This window comes from Crocuta crocuta, unplaced genomic scaffold (genome assembly GCF_008692635.1).
Source record: "Crocuta crocuta isolate KB4526 unplaced genomic scaffold, BGI_CrCroc_1.0 scaffold154, whole genome shotgun sequence".
NCBI classification, from domain to species: domain Eukaryota; kingdom Metazoa; phylum Chordata; class Mammalia; order Carnivora; family Hyaenidae; genus Crocuta; species Crocuta crocuta.
In genome coordinates, this window is record NW_027530545.1 from 7704404 (window position 1) to 7726780 (window position 22377).

At 40.0% G+C, this 22377-nt stretch overlaps 1 protein-coding gene across 1 annotated transcript in view; it reads left to right on the forward strand.

Annotated features, from left to right (window-relative positions):
* Positions 1-22377, forward strand: part of LOC144234475 (uncharacterized) — a 556590-nt gene that overhangs the window by 181143 nt on the left and 353070 nt on the right. Inside the window, exon 4 of the mRNA XM_077767823.1 lies at positions 18441-18494. Within this exon, the coding sequence (XP_077623949.1) occupies positions 18441-18494 (54 nt within the window). The remainder of the gene's footprint in view (positions 1-18440; positions 18495-22377) is intronic.

Below are 22377 nucleotides of genomic sequence, written 5' to 3' on the forward strand. Positions count from 1 at the left end.
ATATTCTAATCCCTCCTGTCTATGCAGGTATAAACGGCTTCGTCTTTGGGCAGCAGAGTGCAGAGCACGCTGACACTGGGTGTCAGATCCAAACCTGTGACACCCCCGATTGCTGTTCCTCTCCGTATCTCAGCCCAGTTTACTTCTAGAGCATGAACATATCTGCCATCCTGACCCTCTAAGGACAGAATTCTGAAAATGAGGTAGGATGGGACTGTGATTTGGCTTCTCAGAAGAAAACTGTAGAGATAGACAGTTTCATCTAAATTGATCTCTTCGGTGACCATTATAGAACTAGAGTTCTATTGTGTTGCACACTAGGGCTCTTCATTTTCGATTTATTCAAACAAGCTATTGGTGGGAAGGCCACTTGGGAAAGAGAATTATTCAGAAAACCGGACACTGAAATTGCTACAGGCCGCACTCTGCTTTTTGTGGACAGTCTTGGAGAGAGCAAGTTTCTCTGTCCTGCTGCCCTGGCCTGGGAAATCTCAGAGCGTGATGCTCACTGAGGCCCCTTGGCACTCAGCCTCCTGATCACACACTGCGCCCAAGTCAAGAGAATATCACAGTCTCCAAGGTGAACCTGTGTAATTTTTCTCTTTGGAGTCTTTTACCTCACACTTATCTTTGGCAAATGTTTTCATATCGGAATTGTCAAACTGAAAGGAACGAAGAAAGGAAGTGCTGTTGAGGTGTCATTTATAGTGGAGGATTCTAGAGTGAAAGTAGGCTCCTGGGATGGAGAGAAAATTCTCACTGGCACTTGGCACAGTCGAGCTACCCAGACGGCTGTTGCTCAGCTTCACGTCTAAGGAGATATTTCAGAAAGCAAGGGGCATAGGAGCCCACTTATCTTGGAACATGTTTGGGCCCTTGGATGGATATATGCACCTCTCTGGGAGGCTCTAAAAACAGTGCAGAGTACCAGGAACACCTCTGGGCACATCTGGAAGAGACAGAAGATCAGCAGCCCTAGGAGTTCTGAAAAGAGATTTGGGCTAGAGGCCAGGACACCTGCATTCTCCTCCTCCTCCTGCCGTCATAATTAGCCGTGTGACTTCAGACCCATCATAGACTCTAGGCCTCATGTTAATCACCTGTAAAATGTGGGTTGACCCATCAGAACCTTTTCTTGTGGGATATTCTAGAATTCTATATATAACTTGCTTCCAGGTACCTAATAGCAGCTTGGGGCTAACTGCTTCAGGAAAGTTAACTTGGTACAAAAGGAAGCTCAGGACTCTATAGATACTTATTTTCAATAATCATTACCAGAACCAAGGTTTAGATATTACTGCTCTGGGTCAGAGAATTTCCTTGATTTCATATATATATGATAGATATAAATATATTGCTAGTACAGATGATGGGATGTGATCTCATGTTTGTTAAATAAAAAAAGAATATGCAAAGAGTACAAATAACTCCTTGAGAGGGTTTGATGGGAGATATTTTCCAAAACTGGGATTATGGGACCAGTTATGTTATAAGTTGAATTGTGTCCCGCTAAAAATGATACATTTAGTATCATTCATGAGTTCTAGCCCTGCTTGGGGCTCTATGCTGACAGCTCAGAGCCTGGAGCCTGCTTCAGATTCCATGTCTCCCTCTCTCTTTGCCACTCCCTGTTCATTCTCTCTCTCTCTCTCTCTCTCTCAAAAATGAATAAACATTAAAAAGAAGAAAAAGTAAGTGTATTAAAGAAGAGGGAAATTTGAACACATCTGCACAGAGAGAACAGTATGCGAAGGCAGAGATTGAGGTAATGTATCTACAAGCCAAGAAACACCAAAGTTGTCTGCTGTCACCAGAAACTACCAGAGAGGCATGGAACATACTCTCTCTCCGAGAATCTTAGAAGGACTGCCACCTTGATTTTGAACTAGGCTTTAGAACTTGAGAGAGTAAATTTCTAATTGTGTTAAGTCACCTAGTTTGTGGTCTTTGTTATGGCAGGTCTAGGAAACTATCCAGGTGAGGAGTAGTCTCCAATCCAGTCATCTTAAGTTAAACACTGTCTTTTGACTTTCTAGTTGAGTGGGGGCAAGTTACTTAACATCCCTGAGACTCAGTTTTCTTATCTATAAAATAGAGATATAACTTCACCCACCTGATAGTAATGTTGTGATGATATAGTGAGGTAACCCTTGAAAAAGGGCCAGCGGTAGATTGTGATCCATATTAGATGAGGTCATCTCCTTGTATTTGTATCTGAATCAGAAACTGTCTCTTAGGGCCTTTGAAGATAGGGACGATATCTCATGCCATCTCACCTAGCATTAAATGCTGAATGTGGTAACTGCTCAGTAACTATTTGCTCCCGTTAATAACACCGATACATATTAATTTTGTCAAAGCCCAAATGAGTATGAGTGATGTTGGACATGTCCTTCTCTTAGACCCTCCTCTCAGCTCTTCTTGGATTTTTCTGGGTAATGCTCTAACATCGAGCTGAGGAAAGGAAGAGGGAACACAGGGTGGGGGGTCAGATCCTAGTTGTTATGGGTGGTTATGTGCTCCTTGGAGAAGTTATCCCTCCCTACTGTGCTTCAGTCTCCTCCTCTGTAAAATGAAGGGGGGGGTGGATTTGCCTTGCACTCTGCCCTCCCCCAGGGAGGGGCTGGCCACACCTGCTTCTTGCCTCTCAAGTTCTGCTCCCCACCCTCTCCAACCCTCCCTCTCTAAGGAGCCCCATTGTTTTCAACTCTAGCTGCATGAACAATACACCTTAAGGAGAGTTATAACTAACAGTTTTAACATTTTACGCATACACTCCATGTGCACAAAAATAATCAGCTCAATAAAAGCAACATCAAGGGCCTGGCTGAACCCTGATCATTTCAACTAATGTGGAAACTATGGACTTGGCAGCCCCAGACTGTATTGATGTGGGAATCACTGGATTTGGGGGCACATCTTATAAAACACGTGCTTTGGCTGAGGAGACTCCCTTGGCAGTAGATGTTGTGGGCGAGGCCAGTTTCAAAGTCCAGGCTTCACTGTCAGTTGGCAAACATTTCAAGTGTGTCAGCTGCACACTTGTGGAGTATGGAGAACTGTAGAGGAAGAGCCGAGCTGAGAGCCCTGGGGAGAGGGGGGCTAGGGAAGAGTGATAGATGAGGTGTGTTTCGTGAGGATAGTACAAATTGTTTCCTTTTAACAAGACATAAACCTTACTGAAAACATCATCTGTTTCTGGCTTGCTAATTAAGCTTTTGCCTTTCCTCACTTAGCTGAAGCTTTGATGGCCCTAAATTTCCTAAAGGCCTTGTTAAGAAAAATAAAATTAGGGTTTAATTGAATGAATTATACTACCTACATATTATTTTTTAGGATCTCTGGGGGATGCCCCACTGTTATGCATTCATTCATTCATTCATTCATTCATTCGACTGCTTTGGGTGGCCCCAGGCACACCCCTGGATACCTGTGTTAGGTACATGGTGGCTACAACTAATTAAGATGATCAGAAGTCGTTTTCTATGTTCTGGCGTCTCCGTTCTAGCGCTGGAGCTGGCATAGAGCCTAGACTGAGACCTGTCTTGCCCTCATGAGCTTGCCATCTTGTTGGAGGAAAACGGAAGACTGATTTGCAGCCCTCCCATAGGGCTGTTACTGTGTTAGTAACAGTATAACCAGAACAGTAATAGTCATGGAAATCATACTAAGGCTCACAGCTAACATTGATCATTTACTATGTGCCAGCTCATAAGTGATTTAAGTAGTTATGTTATTTAATCCTCACATAAACCTCATGGGAAAGTCGCTACTATTCTATATAGATGAATAGACGAGTCCATTCTACAGATGAGAAGTCACATAAGTTAAATAACTTGCCAGGCAGGGCACATGTATGGAGGAGGGGGCGGCACTGGGGTCACAACCCAGGTGTTCTGACTCCAGAAACTGCCCTCATGATCCCTTCTCTGCACTGCACACATAAACTCCATTTTAACAGCGGTACCAACTGCAGCTTTATATACATAAAGCTAGATTATTCATTTTTACAGGAGGATTTCATGAAATGTTTCTGTAAATAGCAAATGCTCTTGGCACATTGAAAATAAGGTTCAGTTGGCAAAAGGTTGATTTATGCATTTGTCTTTGGGAACATATCTATTCTATACCAGAAAGTTCACCTGATATAAAATTGTAATCAGCTTATAGACATAGCAGACAGATGATACAGTGGACGGTTCTGTTCCTCTACCCACGAAAGCAACTTTATTGATATTTTTTAAATACAGAAGAATATAATGAAGAAAGCCAAAATGTAAATTATCTGTACATACACAGATACCCCCATCTGACCTTTATTCTTAGGCATCTATTACTTTTATTTTTTTAATGCAGAAAGTTATAAAATAAAAAATAAAAGATCTCTTTTCCATCTTAGGCCCCCGCTATTAAGTACTGTTCCTCGCTCATCCTTGAGGAAACTGTGTGGAATTGAATGTCTCTTGAGGAGTCTAGAAGGAGTGAAAGGTCACTTTCTGTTGTGTGCTGAGTCCCCTTCATCCCGAGGGGATGAAATCACAGAAATAAATATCACTTTATTCTGGGCATTAAATGTAAGGTGTAGGTGGAAAGAAAGATGGTCAGGACCTAACCATTAGGTCTCCTGACCTTTCCCAGTTATCAGAGCTGTCTCCATCTGAATCTCACGGCGATTTGGGCCCTTTGGTCCCTCATTAGGCTTCTAGGCTACAGGCACACACCCCCATGCCATCTAGTAGAAACACGACTCATGTGTCTTTACGAGTTGCCCTCCCCTATTTCCTCATTTTTTTTTTAATGTTTTATTTATTTCTAGGAGAGAGAGAGAGAGAGAGAGCGCGTGAGCAGGGGAGGGTCATAGAGAGAGGGAGTCACAGACTCTGAAACAGGCTCCAGGCTCTGAGCTGGCAGTCAGCACAGAGTCCGACGCGGGGCTCGAACCCATGAACCGAGAGATCATGACCTAAGCGAAAGTCGGACGCTTAACCGACTAAGCCACCCAGGTGCCCCGTATTTCCTCATTTTTATCCTTACAACTCTGAGGGGAAGATTTACATTAAAATCCAGTGCACTTTCTCCTTCCTATGTATTCTTCCTTCATGTTTTCTCTGCTTTCCCTTGTCTGTTGGTTCTTCCTTTCCACTTTCTCCTTCTCCTTCTTTCTTGAACACTGTGCATTTCTGCTAAATTTTAGACCCTTGCCATTTTCTCTGAACACGAACTGGTATACCTGACAGCATATAACATTGGAGTTTGTGTGCATGTGTCTTTCCAACAATTGTCTCTTGCTCGCATGATTCTGGTTAAGTCCTTAACAGCATGTACAAATCCTTTGTGGGAGATATCTAGAGTCAAAAGAGTCCTCACTCTCATCCTACCGACCATCACTGAGTGCTTCTTTCATCAATACACCATTGCTAGGCGTGAAATGGGGTATTTAGGATTTTAAGAGCCAAATGTAAATGTGCTTAATGAGCCTCAAGGGAGCTGTGGCATGGCCAGGGAAAAAAGGCTTTTAGCAGCAAATGCAGACAAAAGTATTGGATTTCATTCTCTGGGTCTCCTGAAAAGTCAAAGACAAAGAAAATGGAGATCCTGGCCCCTGATGGGGTAGGAGTCAGTCAAAACCTAAAACCCAAGCAACTGGAGTCTCTTGACATTTTTCTCTTTGGTAAAGAATTCAACAAATGGTCGGGGGGACAGATGGAGTACAATGATTTGGTCTGATAGTCTGAAGCCCCGGGTACGGTCGGAGACACCTTAAAGGAGCTCAGAGAAAGAAGCAATGGAGAAGAAATCTTTGCGATAGTTTTCGGATTCTGAGCAGTGACTTTAAAAATTTTTAGATTTTTAGATGAGTTTAGAAAAACTCATCTGAGTATTCCAAATCTGCCCGAAATCTCTTTTTGGCTCTGTCAAAACAACATTCTTTGTCTCCTTACTAGTAAATATGAAGGCTAGTTCAGGCATCTCAGTGCATTAGAAATCTGTTGAGTGTCTCAAATTTGCTCTGCTGTAGCTCGGGGCTGGAGTCTGGGAGACTTCCTGCCTCTGACAACTGTTTTATGCCTGCCCAGGTTGGGCCAGCTCTTCCTGAGTGTGTTAAAAGTGGTATGTTTCTGAATATAACAATGCTGATACTTGATCCTGGCAGAAAAAGAAGTGAAAAATAACTCATAAAAAAAATTTTTTTTTATGGCTTTAGGCGAGTCAGTAACTCTGGGCAATCGTATGGTTTACATTCCGCAACAGCTGAGCCTCCTGCATTCTCCTCCCCTGGGAGGCGGAGAAAAGTGGGGTCACCCACACTGTTTGCCTTGATACCCACAACGCTCCTACGCTCTGGTTTGGAAACTTGCATCTGGCTGTGTCCACGCTCAGCCCACACTGTGCCTCTCTCGGCATCCCTCCTGTCTAGTTTCATTCACTTCCTTGATCTATTTGTGTACCTATGTACGTTGCTGACAAGCCCTGGGAAGTCAGGGGTAGTGTCTCTTTTGTTATCATTCCAAGCACTGAACACTGAATTTTGCCCGTGGAAACTACAGGGTAGATATTTGCTAAATGGTAATAATTTCTTAAAGAAAAAAATTCACACATTTTTGTCTTTTGATAAGGACCCTATTCTCTTGACAAGTCTGGCTGAATTTAAATTCTTACTACTACTATGGTGATGTCTCACTTAAAGTTTATGTGCTTATGAGCCTAACTCCTATGAGTTAAAAAAATATATATATATATTTAACTAGAGGAACATGGGACAGTGTATGCCAGAATAAACCACCTAAACTCTTGGTGTCTCAATTTTTCTCCCTTTTTGAAAGAATGAGAAGAGTTACTAGAAGGCACAGAAATGTAAGAACAAGAGTGATAGGGGATGACTATTGCCATGCTGGCTCACTGGCTGTGTGATCTCTGACAAGTTACCTGAACTCTCTGAGCTTCAGTTTCCTTCCCTATCAGTCAGGGCTAAGGTCTAATTTACAGAGTTGTGATGAAGCATGAATGAAATTCAGTGAGATGATACACACGTAGCCTTGAAACCGTGCAAGTGTCCAATGAAGTTCATTGAGGAGGACTGACTGCTTTTGGGGAAACACATAGAGATCTGAGACTCCACAGGGATCCCTCTAGGGGGGGCAGATCGCTGGGGTCTGGGATGGACAAAGGGCCACGTATCTTGCTGCCGGTCTGTATCTTGAGGTGAAAACACAGTCTCAGAGGATAAGGTCAGAGGCTACCAGCGAAACAGATTGTGGGCCTGGAGTGCTGGCCTTGCTTGGTATTTCCAGGCCCAGGTACTCAGAGGCGTGGAGCAGTGGATCTAGAGGGACTGCAGGCTGGGACAGAGGTTGTCTCAACACCAACAACTCGGTGCTGGCAGCCTGTGCTCCCCGTGGGACTTTAGAATGCCTTGGAACTCTGAAAGACTTAGAGACGTGGCCCAACACTGGGCACCCTTAGAATGACTGACGCTGTGTTTTCCATCCCCCAGGCAGGAAGGGAACTTGAAATTAAATTGTTTTCTAGAAAATAAAGAGATGCAGTATTTCTTATATATGTACTATCCGTATCATTAGAAATATTAGATCTGCCACAGATTTTTACTTGGATGTTGGCTCTATTTTCACATTATTTACGAGCTTTGAAGAGAAATGAATTTTTAAAATAATATAACATTAGATCCATTCAGATTACATATTTGGCAGCTTTATAAAGTAGTCTCCTTGATTTTTAAATAACTTTAATAGCCTGATTCTCTGTAAGTTATGACTTTTACCCTCTGATATGACATGGCCACCTCAAATCTTATGTAAAGGCAGACAGATTAAAATACGTACTGATACGGATAAATACAGAGTAGATCAGTAATGTAATAACACCCAACATAATGGCCTACATAATTATAGATCGTCAATAGATATTTGGGAAATGAATGAATGGGTAGATTCTGACCAATTGTTAGAATTACTGACAAAAATGTAGTTTTTATTCACCTTAGCACTAGTGTTAGTAAACTTTATTATATTCTGATGTTTGCAACGGTAAGTCATTGGTGACAATGCTCTATTAACCAGGATATATTCTTAATCAAAATAGACCATTTCCTGGTGATACTGAATAATAGAGAATTTATAGAATTAGGTGACACTGTTGGTGGGTATCTCAGTACCTCACAAGCTGAGGACAATGTTGCCCTTAGATGACATTGAGAAGGGGAAGAGTTTGCTCCTCTTGCTCATATTTCTTCTCCCCTGTGTAGCTCTCTGTCTTTTGATGAGGGCTTCACCTTTTATACGGCCCTTGAATGACAAGGGCCCTTTACTATAGCAGCCCGTCTCTTGCTTTTTCCTTGTTCCACTCTTTAATCGTCTTGGTAAAAGATTTGTGTACAAAGATACTCTCTGCTGTTTTAGATATAATGATAAAAAACTGAATTAAGCCAAATATCCAAATAAATTGTGAGTTATTCTCAAATGGCTAACATGCAACTATTACAGATGATGTCTTAAAAAATTATTTAATAACCCAAGAAAATATCAGTGTCACTAAGTCAAATAAGAAAATAGCATATAGTTTAGACATGTGGTTCTGTGGGCACGTTAGAGTGGATTTTGGACTATGAAGAGGAAATCCTGGATAACAGTTGCCTCAGAGAATACTTGGTCAAGAATTTTTCTCTAAGTGGAGTTTTTGAAAAGTATGGGGGTAGGGGATAGTGACTTCGAGGTCACTCTCTTTCACAAACACCTGGAATGCAGTCTTTCTATGTTGCTAGTTTAGGTGTAAGGTAGAGCTGAGGTGAGCTGGGGTGGGGGTGGGGGAGGTTGATATCCTTGTTTGAAAATTGCTGTACTAGAATGGAGGCTGAAATTAGACTCTCTCACTTTGGCTTAGAGGTGAATCAAAGGAATATCTATGGGTGGGGTAAAGAATTTTTGTGGAAAATAGTTTTGGATTTCTTTTAAACCAGAGGTAAATGACTGATCAAGAAAGCAGATTATTAAACTGTGCACCAGTCATTATGGTTCTCTCTTGGTAGAGCTGTGGGTTTTTTCAATTTTGTTTTCAAAAACTTTATTTTCTAATTTCTCTGCAATGAGCATACATAAGTTTTATAATAATAAAAAAAAAATAACATACAAGCATAAATTTGCTTGTATGCCTAGCCCTCATTGGCCCATGTTTCTAGAACTAGATCACACATTCACATGCAAATTATAATGACTTTGCGGCTCCCCACCTCCCCCAGGCCCACCTTCCCCAGGCAGGGACTTTGGCTCCTCAATTGCTCTCAAGGTTTTCAGAAGTCTTCCAGTACTTTCTTCTTTCTAATTTCCCTGTCAATCCATAGCGTACAGGCAGGTACGCTTCTGGTTCAGGGTAACTGGCCTTTCCTGGTGACACCGTTGACTTGCATCATGGCCCTGGTCAGGGGAGAGGAACACTGTTCCTTCCTTTACCCCTTTCCTCAGCATGTTCTAGGATCATTCTTCCAATTTCCAGAAGCATAGCTGAGAATAAGTGGGATAATTTTACAAGGCTTTAGTGAAGTCGTGGGGCAATGTGAGGGGTGTGGGAGAGGGGAGGGAGAGGGGAATACATTCTAGATTCCGGCATATAGCTGTGACTACATGGGGTTGGCCTCAAAGTCCACAGACCAGGATGACCCTCAAAATCCCTTCCCACTGCTTTACTGCCCACCTGCCCAGCCTCTCACTTCTCATACCTCCTGGAATGCTTGCTGCTACCCAGGCCTTGCAGCTCACATCTGCACGCATCCCAAAGACACCAGAGTGTTCCTCTTTCTTTTCAGACTAAGGTTCGCTTCCTCAGGCCTTATTTCTCTTCTCAGTATTTTCCCAGGATGATTGACAAAAAGAATAGCTGCTGTCTTGGGAAGAAACTCATACCCCGCCCCTCAAGCGAGTGTGGCCAGGTCCTTGAATTCCAACAGAAAAACAACTATAAATTATTTAAAAATCTACTTGCTACATTAGTTCTTTTTGAAGGTTTCAGTCAAACAATTCTACATATAAAGCCTCAAAGATCCAGTCCAATTTTCTTTGAGATTTCCCAGGCCAGTCCCTTTCCTGGTCTCTCATCCATCATGAGGTCAAGATCAGGTTGGTGTGACCTTTTTCTCTCTCTTTCCAACCTGTCTCCTTCGAGAGGTCAAGAAGACACACATTCACGCAGACACGCACAGATTCACATGTTCACAAGAACAAGCTGCAGGTTGTCTGCATCAAACAGTACAGTAAAAGAAACATTCCCTGAAAGAAACAAGTGTAAAGAATCTGGCAATAAACCTGTACCCCATGGTTTATATTACCAAACAGAACACTCAATTTCTCAGTTGAAAACACCTGCACTCCATTTACTTCAGTTTTCCCTAAGGACAATAATGGGTGGGGACTTCCTTTATATTCTTGTCACTGAAGGGGCCACTTGAAACAATTACCCCAAATCAAAGGAATAGTCTATCCCAAAGGTGAATTCAGCGCTTTTACTTAGAAAGAAAATTGCCTTGCTTTAAAATGGCCATTTTACAGCCTCTACATAACTACTTTGTTTTTTTTGTTTTTTTTTTTTTTAAGAGAGGATAATCTGAGGGTACACTTTTAATTGCATCTGGACACCCTTTTGCACAAGTGTGATAATTACTTATGCATCAAAGTTGACTTTTCATGTGCACTGTTGCTACAGGGCTTGCTTTCTATTACATCTAATCCAAGAAATGAATGATCAGGAGCAGGAACCATTGATAATGGCTTACTCTCTTTGGCTTCTCTGGTATCGTTAGCAGTTTGGAAGCTGCCTTGGAAGCTGCCTTCAGAGCTTTAATCCAGTTGAGGGACTGGTGTGAAGACCTCCAGGACCAAGATGGCTTTCCAGGCACTGAGGTGGAAGTGGGGTATTGCAGGGGCTCTGTTGACAGTATTAGTCACAGTGCAATCAACCAAGTGGCTGGAAATGCAGTATGTGAGGCAGCATCCCTCAGCTCTGCTCAAATTTTCATAGGGCTTCCTATGGAAGCCCTATGTTTTAGGTGTTTTAGGAATAGAAACAAAAAGTAGAAAGAATGGAGGAGAGAAGAAAGGGATATTATGTATGTGGGTGATTAAGTTTTGACAAAGGAAAGTGGAAATAACTTTAAATGAGTTTCAATTATTATGAGATTGATTACGGGAGAATTTATGATCACAGAGATATAAAGGCAGAACCAGAAAGAGTGAACATGTATCACTTGAAGAATGGTATTAAGAAACTAGCAACAGCTCCTGATAATAAATGTGATTTGGGTCCACAGGAAGGTGTGGCATCCCACCCACTGTCCTATATCCTACCGCAGCGAAGCCAGTTTCCTCTGAAGTTTGATATGTATCCCCTCCTACCTTCTGTCCCTTACTCAACTTTACCTCTTATTTCTCTTAAAAAAAAAAAATACCATCCACCATAATCGGGATGGTCACCTTATTACATATAGCATATAATTGCCGTTCTTCCCTAACCTCTGGCTTCCTTACAGGTAATGTCATCTACACTTGTCTACTAATTACATTACTTCAAGGCCCTACTAATTACTTCAAGGCCCAACTCACACTTCATTTTCCTGCACAAGGCTGGCCTTGAATGTCTGCTCTGAAGGTCATACTTCATGCATTTTAGCAATCAGTCGTATGCAGTAAACACTCCTTCCTTTGGAGGCTTATAACCCTTTTAATGTGTACCAGTCATTTTTCATCTATAGTTTTGCATTATTAGTTTCTGTTTTACGTCCCTTTAGTCATTCAGTAAATATTTACTGAATATTTGCTTTAATCCCGGCACTGTGCCTGGCACTGGTAACACAAAGAGTAAGGCATTGTCTGATCTCAACCAATTCTTGTGCTAATGGAGAAAACAGATGCTGACTTTACTCCCTGATCTGGTATGTACCTTAAGTGACGTATGGAGTGACTGCCTTAGGCTCTTAGAAGAAGACAAACCTAACTCAACAGAAAAGGCTTCATGGAGACTGACCTGGAGCCTAAAGAATGGACTGAAATTTTCCAGGCAGAGAAAGAGGAAGGATATTTCAGGCAGAGGGAGCAAGATGTGCAGAGGCAGAGTTCTCAGAGGGCGTGATGTTGTTGGTGACTACTGAACTGAACAGTGGCGCTTAAGCATATGCTGTGTGCATGTGGCTTGGAGGGTGGGAAAGAAGATTAAAGTGATAGCTGGGGCCCAGCTTGTCAGGGTCCTTATCTGCTATGCGGAGCTAAGCAGTTTGTACATTTAGCTTTCTGAGTGCTGAAATGTATAAGAAAAGTACTGACATATTCAGATTTATTTCATGGGAAGAAAATTCTGGCACATATATGGATTATGGACACAGCAGAGAGAGACAGGTGGCAAGGAGGCCAGTTATGAGACTAAACTGTAGCTGTGAGATGCAGAAGAAAGGCTAGATTCTGGGAAATAGAAAAAAAAAGAGAAGAACCTTCTGTGGATATGATAATAAATTCAGTTAAATTGTACATGCCAGGAGGCGATATACAATAGGCAAGTTGAAAAAAGGACTTTATCTTGGGAAAGCGATCTCTGCTTCGGATGGAGAACTGGGAGCCACTGGCTTAGAAGCCATGGCAGTAGAGGGCAGGTAAGATGACTCACAGGAGAGTATAGAGCCAAGAAGGCAAGGAGGCTGGGAGGACATTTGAATGATACAGGAAAGTGAGGGACAGTTGGGAAAACAAGATCTCAGAATAGGCAAGGAGGCATCGAATCTAGTACTTGAGATAAAAGGGATTCTCCCTACAGAGGGTCCTATATTTGAAGAAAGATGAGAAGTGATGAGCTACATGGACTTAAGCAGCTTGAGAGTAGGGATTATTTCTTTACTTACATTTTAATCCTTTATTGCTCATACAACATTGCCTTACACAAAAGAAGTAATAATAATAATATTTGTCTGTTGACAATAATAATAAATGTCTGTTGACTTACCATAGTTTACTCTTTTTGCGTCACACTCATCTGTTTATCTTTCTTACACTTAAACTGTTTTCTTGCAATGTTGATGAAGTCTAATAGGTCTAGTTTCCTATTTTGAGTTTCTTGGTTCCCGGGGGATGGGCTACTGGACTCTTGTCTAGATGTGGTCCAGAGAGTTGTAACATTAGCACCACTCAGGAGCTGAGTGCAGGACTGTGCCTCCCCGCTAGATCTACTGAATCGGAATCTGCATTATAACAAGATTCTCATGTGATTGTAGTGTACATTACAGTTTGAGAAGCAATGACCTATAGACACCTTTTTGAATCCTTTCCTCTTCAGAACTCTGTATTTTCTTGCTCTTTGCTTCTTCATTAGGCCCTCACTGTGACTTCTACAAGACCAGTTTCCAGGAACTGTTGCTCCATGAGGAAGTTTGATATATTTAATTTTATAACATTATAGGCGAGCTTGTACTCATTTAACTGACATTCTTTATGTCATTGTGAAAAATTAAAAGATCTATAACATATTCATTTTATAATCACACAAAGAAAACCAACACTAATATAAAAATATTTGGTTGCACAGGACCACTGAGGTTTGTGTTAGGTATAACTTAGAAATTCTCAGTTGTGCGTCCACTTCACTGCTGTTTTCTCTCTCACTGACATAATTTCGAGATCACCAGTTCCATCTTTTATGGTGTGAGGAGTAAATCAAATGCAGAGGAGAAGGGCAAACTTCCCCTTAAGAGCTGGAATTCCAAGTAGAAAAGGAAGCCGTGATTGGGAGGTTTTCTTATTCCTTTGAATTTATTGCTTTGCTTCGCACTTTTAAAATATTTGCAACCGGAGAAGAACTTACGTGTAACTCTGTGTATGAATGAGTATAAAGATCTTCTGAAAATAGTTCGTTAGAAATAATAGATTAAGTGCCTTACTTTCATTTTCAGTATTTCCTCTGGTACTTTGATTTATGTTATCACTACACAAACAGTAATGGTTAGATTTGCTTATAAGAAAATTGAAAAAAAAATTCTCTTTTGTCAGAATTATTGCTTACATTTCTAGAGTCTCAACAGAAACCACGTTGTAGGCATATCTTGACAATGCCCAATATGGCTGGCCTTTCTATTTTACCGATATCATTTATTTTCAACAAGGGAGCAAAATTTCCCTTTTCTTGGACTGAAATATGTCTTAAAAAGTAAAAGAAAATTATGCCTAGTGTGGAATTTCAAACCTGAGTGCAAAACATCTGAACACTGGGGTGTTCATCTTTCTAACAAGCTTAGCAGATGGATGGGAAGTGATGTTTGCTGTTTATTTCCTCAACATATCAATATGTGAGGATGTGGTGCAAAACATGGTTTTCCTGCAAATGAGCAAAACCATGCCAGAAGAGTACAAGCAACATAGTTAGTACTTGGGAAGAACTTTAGAAATTGGAGGGCCACTATTGACTTAAAATCTGTCCAATTCTTTTTACTCATCAAAATCCTAGAACTGTTGCGATCAGGGTTGAAAAGACGCAATTGTTTCTGCTATTCATCTAACCATTTCAAGAGCACTTAAAGGGTTCTTTCAGGCAAGAAACACAAGGACAACTGAAATCTATCTGTATTCATGGCTGTGATTTTTTTTTTTTTTAAGAAAGAAACTGTAAATGGAAGCCACCAACAGAGGCAGTTCATATCAGGTGATTTTTCCAGGTTATTAGTGAGTATTATTGTGACCAATGACCTTTCTTTGGCTGTCAATCAGTTAAGTATTAGGCCACAATCATGGCTTAATAGCCAGGTGGCATTATTTAAGAATAGTTGTAGAATTAGTCGTGGCAACAATATAATGATTTTTGCAGGAGTGTCACACTGAAAATTGGGGAGCTATTGGGAAGGGAGAAATGGCTAAGTAGTAGAAAACTTGGAGAATTTATTAAAAATCTACTTATTTTTTGGGACAAGTAAAACTTAGCTGTTTTGTTAAATTCTTGGTGCTAGCCCAAAAGCTTTTTATCTTCTTTTGTTAATTATTGTTTCTCAATGGCTTTTATTCTTATGGTATTGATCATGGGTTGCCTACATTTCCTGAAAAATAATAAAAATTCCTCCAAGCTAAGTTGTCTTATCATCCCAGGGAGAATAATGAAGTAGATTAAATGCTGAAAGATTCACGTTCCTATAGCTTGAGGTTAGACATTTATAGTCATCATCTTGCTACTAGTGACCTATAAAATTTTAATCTATGCCTGGGGCTGGGAAAACCAGATGCCTTAGATGCTCATTGTGTAGCTTATTCTTGGTTATAGGTTTCCATCATCTTGGTGCCTCTGGGGCAGGAAAGGGATATTCTAAGCAATTTACACTAGGAGAAATATTTTTATCTCAGTTCTTGAGTTGAGAGCAACACCTTTAAACTGAGAGGCAGCACTATAAAATTTTGCCCCAAGAACTCGGGTTGGGCTTAAGCTGATCCCCAGGGAAACCTGACCCTGGGGCTGGAGAAAGAGTTCAGGACTTTCAGATCCAATGTGATTCCTTCTTGGTAAAAAACAGACAGAAGATTCTTTGTTTCTCAACGAGTTCATAGGATTATCTTATTGCTATTGCAGTAGATGAAGCAGAGGTATCTGGTCTCTGTAAAGGATTAAATACCTTCCCAAATTATACTTTGTGGCTTCTACTCTCTCTATTCTGTTGAACTGGTCTTTGTGAAAGCACTGCATGTTACAGAGATGTTCTGTGAAGTGAATGTAAAGATGTGTCCTGTAATGGATAGCAGACTATAATGGGTAGAGGGCTGCATTACTTGTTGGGAAATCTGGGTTCTAGACCCAGATCTCTCTGCTTGGTAGTTTTTCACTTGGTCAGGTCACTCAATTTCTCTGACACTCATGTTTGACATTTGTGACAATGGAGGTTTAACTAGCTGACCTATTTATGGACCTGTCCTGTGATGGCTTCTCCCACACACTTATTCCTTGGTAAGAAGTACAAAGAAGCTAACTCTAGAGATGAATGCCTCTTCTAGGCAAAACAAGAGGGAGAGACTTTTCAGTACATCTAAATGTTTGGTATAGAAAGTTATATAATAAAATTCAGAGCAAGGAGAGGATGACTGTGTCTTAAGTATGGTAGGGCTAAGGTTATTATTTCATACAAATTTGGGTCACAATCAAATAAATTGGAGGAAGAGGAGTCCATCAAGTAGATTAGACAGGTGGTCTTTGGAAAGAAAGAAAACCAGCCGATGGCAAGGTGTTTTTACCTAGCTTAGAAGAAAACCAACCATAGCTCAAGTGAAGCCGAGAATCATTTTTTTCCCAGACCAGAGATCAACTTCAGTCTTGGTACAACTGGTTTTCAATGAAGCCAGCAGATAGAGGCAAAAGCCATGGACATTCAACAGATAGATATGTGAAGCTGTGAAATTTACAAGATGAAAAGACTGGGAATGTGTACAGCTATCCAAGCTGGAGAACTAGTAAGTCCAGTTAATCCTCTGGAATTCCTTTCCAGAAGTTACTAGAGGCACACCTTGTAGGGAAGAAAGAGGCGGTGATTGCATTTTACAAGTTTTGCCCAGGACCTTCTAACTCGCTCACCCCATAGTTCCCTGATGTGTCTCATTCAGTGCTGATCACATTTTGAAGTGTAAAATGCAAATGATAAAATCAGGCCATATGGTAACAGCAGAAAGTGGGCAAGAATTTCTCAGTATTTCATGACCTTAAAAAATCAACCATTGAACTTTTTGCTGAAAAACATTAACAAGAAGTTAATGCAACAGGGACCCTTATCTCTGATCCTTAGAGAAAAGTTGTGCAATGGTTTGGCATTTTCTGCTTGTGACCCAGACCCACATCAAAGCAAATCAATCTTAGTTTTCAATATCATACCCTCGAAAGGGAAAGAATAAAGAATAGCATGAGAACCAAGGCAGCGACGTGAGCACTGGAGACTGGGCAGAGGGTCTACTTAAGCTTTAATTATGTTCCTTTTGCTCTGTATTTTCCCATGTCTCTGATGTCAGAAGGGCCAGGTTCACTGTTGTCATCATCCTGGCCCACTGTCTTCATTTCTGATTTCGGCTGGGAAATACCACTTGATTGGATGACTCATTTGTACTCCTTTTTCTAGCTTTCTGGTCTGCTCACTTCTTTGTTCTGGATATGTTCTTAAGTTCACCAAGTCCCTGCTCTAGCCCCATTTACCCCTCAGTGATTGGCCCTGACCCACCTGTCAGGAATGAAGCCCTTGAACCCTATGTTGTCACGTGATTGAAGAGATAGTATATGAAGAAGTCCCATTCCAGCTGAATAGGTGAGGGTCTTCACAGATAAGATGGCCTCAACAGGAACTGTTATTCTTTCAGCAATCCAGTGTCCTCCTCAATCAAGGACAGCACAACTGGCCAACTATGCCAAGGCAACCATGACAATAACCAAAACAGAAAAATATCCCTTAAATTAAAACCTTAATAATCTCCCCTGTACATTGGGGTTCATGAAATTAAATCAGGTTGACACAGATCAAGAAATCAAAAACTCTGAGTTTCCTTCTCTAAAAGGGAAATGCCTTAAAAATGCTTTTAAGCCTCTCAAATCATGACCGTCCCATGGAGAAGTCAAATTCAGAATGCAAGTCCTTCATTGGCATTTACCTGATTTATGGTGGATAAGGCTTTTGCTTTTGTGGTCAGAGGAGGAGAAAACCTGACGGCAAATGCCGTGAAATCCTAATGTAATTATGTCAACAATGTTCTTCACCTATGGCTTGTGATACTCATATTAAACTTCTGTCAAGTATTTACTGTTACTGTTGGCACTGTGAATATGAATCCGTTCATGTTAACCTTTAATCCCATTTTACAGCTAAATGGTACTATTAGATACTTGATTACTTCTCCAGAACAGGGGAATTTCTACCAGTCCCTGGACACATGTTCAGGACAAGATTCAGGATTCCTGGCTCTTCCAAAAATGATCTCTGGGATTGACCCACTGAGAAGACTTTGGATGCTAGTTTTCACATTTAATACACTACAAGTTCTCAGTAACTTTTGGAATTTAGTGAGGATCGAGAGAGAAAGTAGAAAGAAACCAGACAGAGCAGGAAGAGAGCCTGATGGAGAAAATCTGCTGACTTGATAATGGTCTTTCATTATAAATTTCATGTTTTAAAGCATTTGGTCTTTCAAACTAACTTCTCTATTTAAAGTGTTAATTAATTCCTTTATTCTTTTTGGCCATCAAAGACCTATGTAATTGATGTTCTGAACACCCTGAGATGTAAATCATATGTTTTCTTTCCCTAAAGCAGAGTAGTTAAATAAGTATTTGGTTAACTCACAAGTATACTCACAAATATCCTTTTTATTAAAGTTAACTCATTATGCTAAAATGGACTGTTAGTGTTTTTGTAATGTTTTTAAAAAGCTTCCCAAACTTTATTACAGGCTTGCAGATCTTTCAGCATGTGAGGACCTCAGACTGATAAGCACAAGGCTAAGGTTGGTTGTTTTCATATCTTCTATATCTATTCATATATATGTTTTTATATATATGTGCTTATATATATAGGACAAAAGTCTTTCTTAAAAGAAATCATAAAACAAAGCCTCCATATGTAAAGTAGCTAAAAATATTGCTGAAGCGGCTGAAGAGCACTCTAATTTTATCTGCTACTGTTACCTCTTTTAATTTTTTTATGTTTATTTATTTTTGAGAGAGAGAGAGAGATATATGGGCATGAGCAAGGGAAGGGCAGGAAGAGAGGGAGACATAGAATCTGAAGCAGGCTCCAGGTTCTGAGCTGTCAGCACAGACCCTGACGTGGGGCTCGAACTCATGAACTGTGAGATCATGACCTGAGTTGAAGTTGGACATTTAACCAACTGAGCCATCCAAGCCCCCCTGTTACAATGACCTCTTAATGCTCTGAATGTACCTGAACAAAACTCTTGGGGTCTAAGGAACATAATTTGAGCTCCATTGGACTAAGAGACAAAAAGAAGGGAATTTTAACAATTCCTTGATGTGGTATTCTTATCCCCTCTTCCATGCATATGGTAGGTAACTGGGCCAGTAGTAAATGGGTCAAAAGATATAGAGAGTTTCCCTTTTGCTTATCCACTTGTGAATCATTCATATGTTACTCATGAACACAGAGAATTTGACTCCCTCTTCCCCATCCTACTTATAGAGGACTCTAGTCTGTGGTCATACTTGACAGACCTGTTCCAGATCATTGCATGAAGAAAACCAAAATATACTCATTCTCAAAGTTCTGTATTTCATGGACTTGTAGAATTAAAAAGAAATATGAGAGACTCATATGGGATTCCCAATGTTTTGTTTTGTCAAGAAAGGATACTTCTAAGAGCAGCCACTAAAGGATACTCAAGAAGCTTCACACTTCATAAAGGAAGGAACATTTTAACAGCAAAATATTGGGAAAACCTCACTCTCAGAATTACTTGAGTCAATGTTCACAATTCATTGAATGGAGGAAAGAACACTTTTCTTTTTGGAATAAGACTCGGCAGTGAACCCCAGCTCTGTCGATTATTCCTTATATGACACTGGCTGAGATAATTAATATTTCTGAGCCTCATAAATAAAATGTCAATGAAAACAAGTAGCCCCCATGGTCTTCAGAATGCAGCCAATGAGTAGGTTTACATTCCTATGCTGTATAGTAGGTGCTCAAAAATATCCATTCCCTCCCTCGTGCACCCTTTCTCCCTTTCTCTTTTTACTCACCTCAGAGGATGGTTCTGATGGTCGAGTAAGAAATTAACAAGAGAATGTTTGGTGAACCATGAAGCACTACTTAAATGTAAGTTTCATGAGCCAGAAGGTGCTTTGCTTTAAGCACATGCATTTTCCTTTTCTAAAGATGTGTAATAAGTGGTGGAGGAACCCTCAGGAAATAAACCAAGTGCCTTGTCTGATTCCTCAAAGACTCACGTTGCCTTCTGGATGAAACTGTATATAAAATGTAGATGTTGTTTTAATAAATACTGCCCACATAGTGAACATAGTGTTTCTTTTGCATGTTTTTTAAACAAAGAACATTAACCAGTCAGCTCACAGATTTTCCTGCACGGTAAACTCTATAAGGTGTAGTTATAAAGTCCACTGGAGTTATAAAGCGTTTGGAGTTATATTGCATTAAGCACTATTGCATTCAATCTCACTGAGCTATTAAGGTGTTTTATAATGGGATGTAAATATTTATGACCTGTTTGAGAATAACCAAAGAAAAGTGCTTTTCATTATTTCACTTCGTATCTGATTAGCCAGACATATCTTTCAGTGTTTCAACACTTTCATGGCTTGGGAAAGTGATGTCAACTTTTGGGCAGTATGTGGTTGGGAAGGAATTTGGTTACTTTTGTTACTGTGTCAAATTGCCTCGAAGCTGCTTCACCTGACAGCCTGCCTGGTGAGCTAAAGCCAGAAGAATTCTTCTGTAGATGCATCATGAATAATAATCGGCCACAGCTAAGAAAACACTCTAACTTTTGCAGGGAAACCTGGGAGCACCACTTTCTAAACTTGGTTCATCTATCTCTCAGAGTTTTAAGTTGAGAAAAGCATTTCTGCTTTAATTCTCGTCCCTTGAAGAAAACTTGGAAAATGGTTGCACGTGTTTCTTGGAGAATGAAATTCTATTTTCAGAAATCAATCTTGGTTCTGAAGTTTTCGTACACGCCCCTGTTGTATTAATCGGAAGTAGTTAATTTAAGTGAATTTATGCTATTGCTCATCATTAAAGGATGTAGGAAAGTCTGGAAGATGCACTTTTTATTAAATAAGAAGAGCTGATACTGTTTTCATGATCACATACTGTACTTGAAAACATCTAGTTATAGAAGAGAGGGAAGGTTAAATATTCAAAAATGACAATTTAAAACCACTTTGTTCTCGAATCTGTCACTGCACTTTTTGTCAGGTAGGTTTAAATCCTGGTAATTGGTTTATACCAAAGGACGGAGGACAGTCATTTCAAAGCTTTCCTGTTCACAGACTGTTAAATTGCCAGAAATAACAATCACAACAAAGTGACACATAATTTAGAAAGAATGCAGTGCATGCTTCTAATCAGAACATGAACAACAAGAAAACCCACTAAGAACAAGTATGGAAATGCCAGTAGAGTGTTGAATCTAGTAATGATCACAAGTAAAAACCAACTGTTTGACAAGGACAGCTGTGAATGATCTATGTGCCCCACATCCTCTCCCTCCTCCAATAAAAAAGGTATTCTCATTGGAAATATGGTTACAAATATAAATCACTGATTTTTTTTTTTTTGCAAGACCGTGACGGCTCTGTAAGAAATATCAAATTGGTCCATTTTAAATCTGTAAAAGGATTCTTTCAGATCTGAAGACTCCAGGGCAACTGTGAAGCTGTCTTTATTCAAATCCTTTGAAATTTAAAGCGGTGATCTTAGACCACCAAGAACTGTAAGACATGCCAACTGATGTTTATAACAACTTAGCCTTCCTGTTCTTCATATCTGATTTTATTAAATGTCTGTCAAAGAGTATATTTAACTTTCATGTTTCCAGCAGGAATTCATTGTCTTTAACTTTTGTTCTATGTTTTAACAGGCAGATTATGAAAAGAATTATTTGCGTGTTGAATTTGTACCTCGGGCAATGAAAAGAGGTCTGAAGTTATTGTTGTGGTGTGATTTCCCTTTCTAATAATAAATTCTATTGGAAAAGGTGGAGATGCCATAAAAATGAGGTCAAAAAGGAATTTTCAACATGATTTTGATGGACAGATCAAAGCATTTACTATTATTTATAAAAGAGGATCTATTTAAAATGGACTCCTTCTCAGTGTAAGGCAGTTAAGAACTTGAAAGGAAAACAGGGCTACTTTTATGTAATTGAGATGCTAGAGACTATATGAAGAAATCCCTTCCTTTGCAACTCAGCAGACAAGACCTGGCACACCCCAAAGAAAATTTTAATGGAAATTAGGAGGCAGTAAGGCTGATTAAAAACAGATAACACTTGATTTGCTTAGAAATAGCAAACTACAAAACTTATGTCAATAAGGTTCCATTGCAAAAATTTATTGTTTTTAATTTACTTGTCAATACAGTTTTTAGAGTTAAATAAATTTGAACTCAGTTCATTAATTCAATAAAACAAAAGTTACTGTTTTCCAAGCCATGTATGTATCAAACTTTTTGAAACTGGGTGGGTCCCTTCTGCCAATTTGGAAATAGGCCAGTTTCAACATGTGACTTCTGACACTCTCATTAAATATTTTTAATGCAAAGTTTCCGCAACATCTTGTCCTGGTAAAAAGCAATTTCACCAACAAACAAACAAACAAGAAGCCAATGAGGAACTTCCATAACTACTTCTA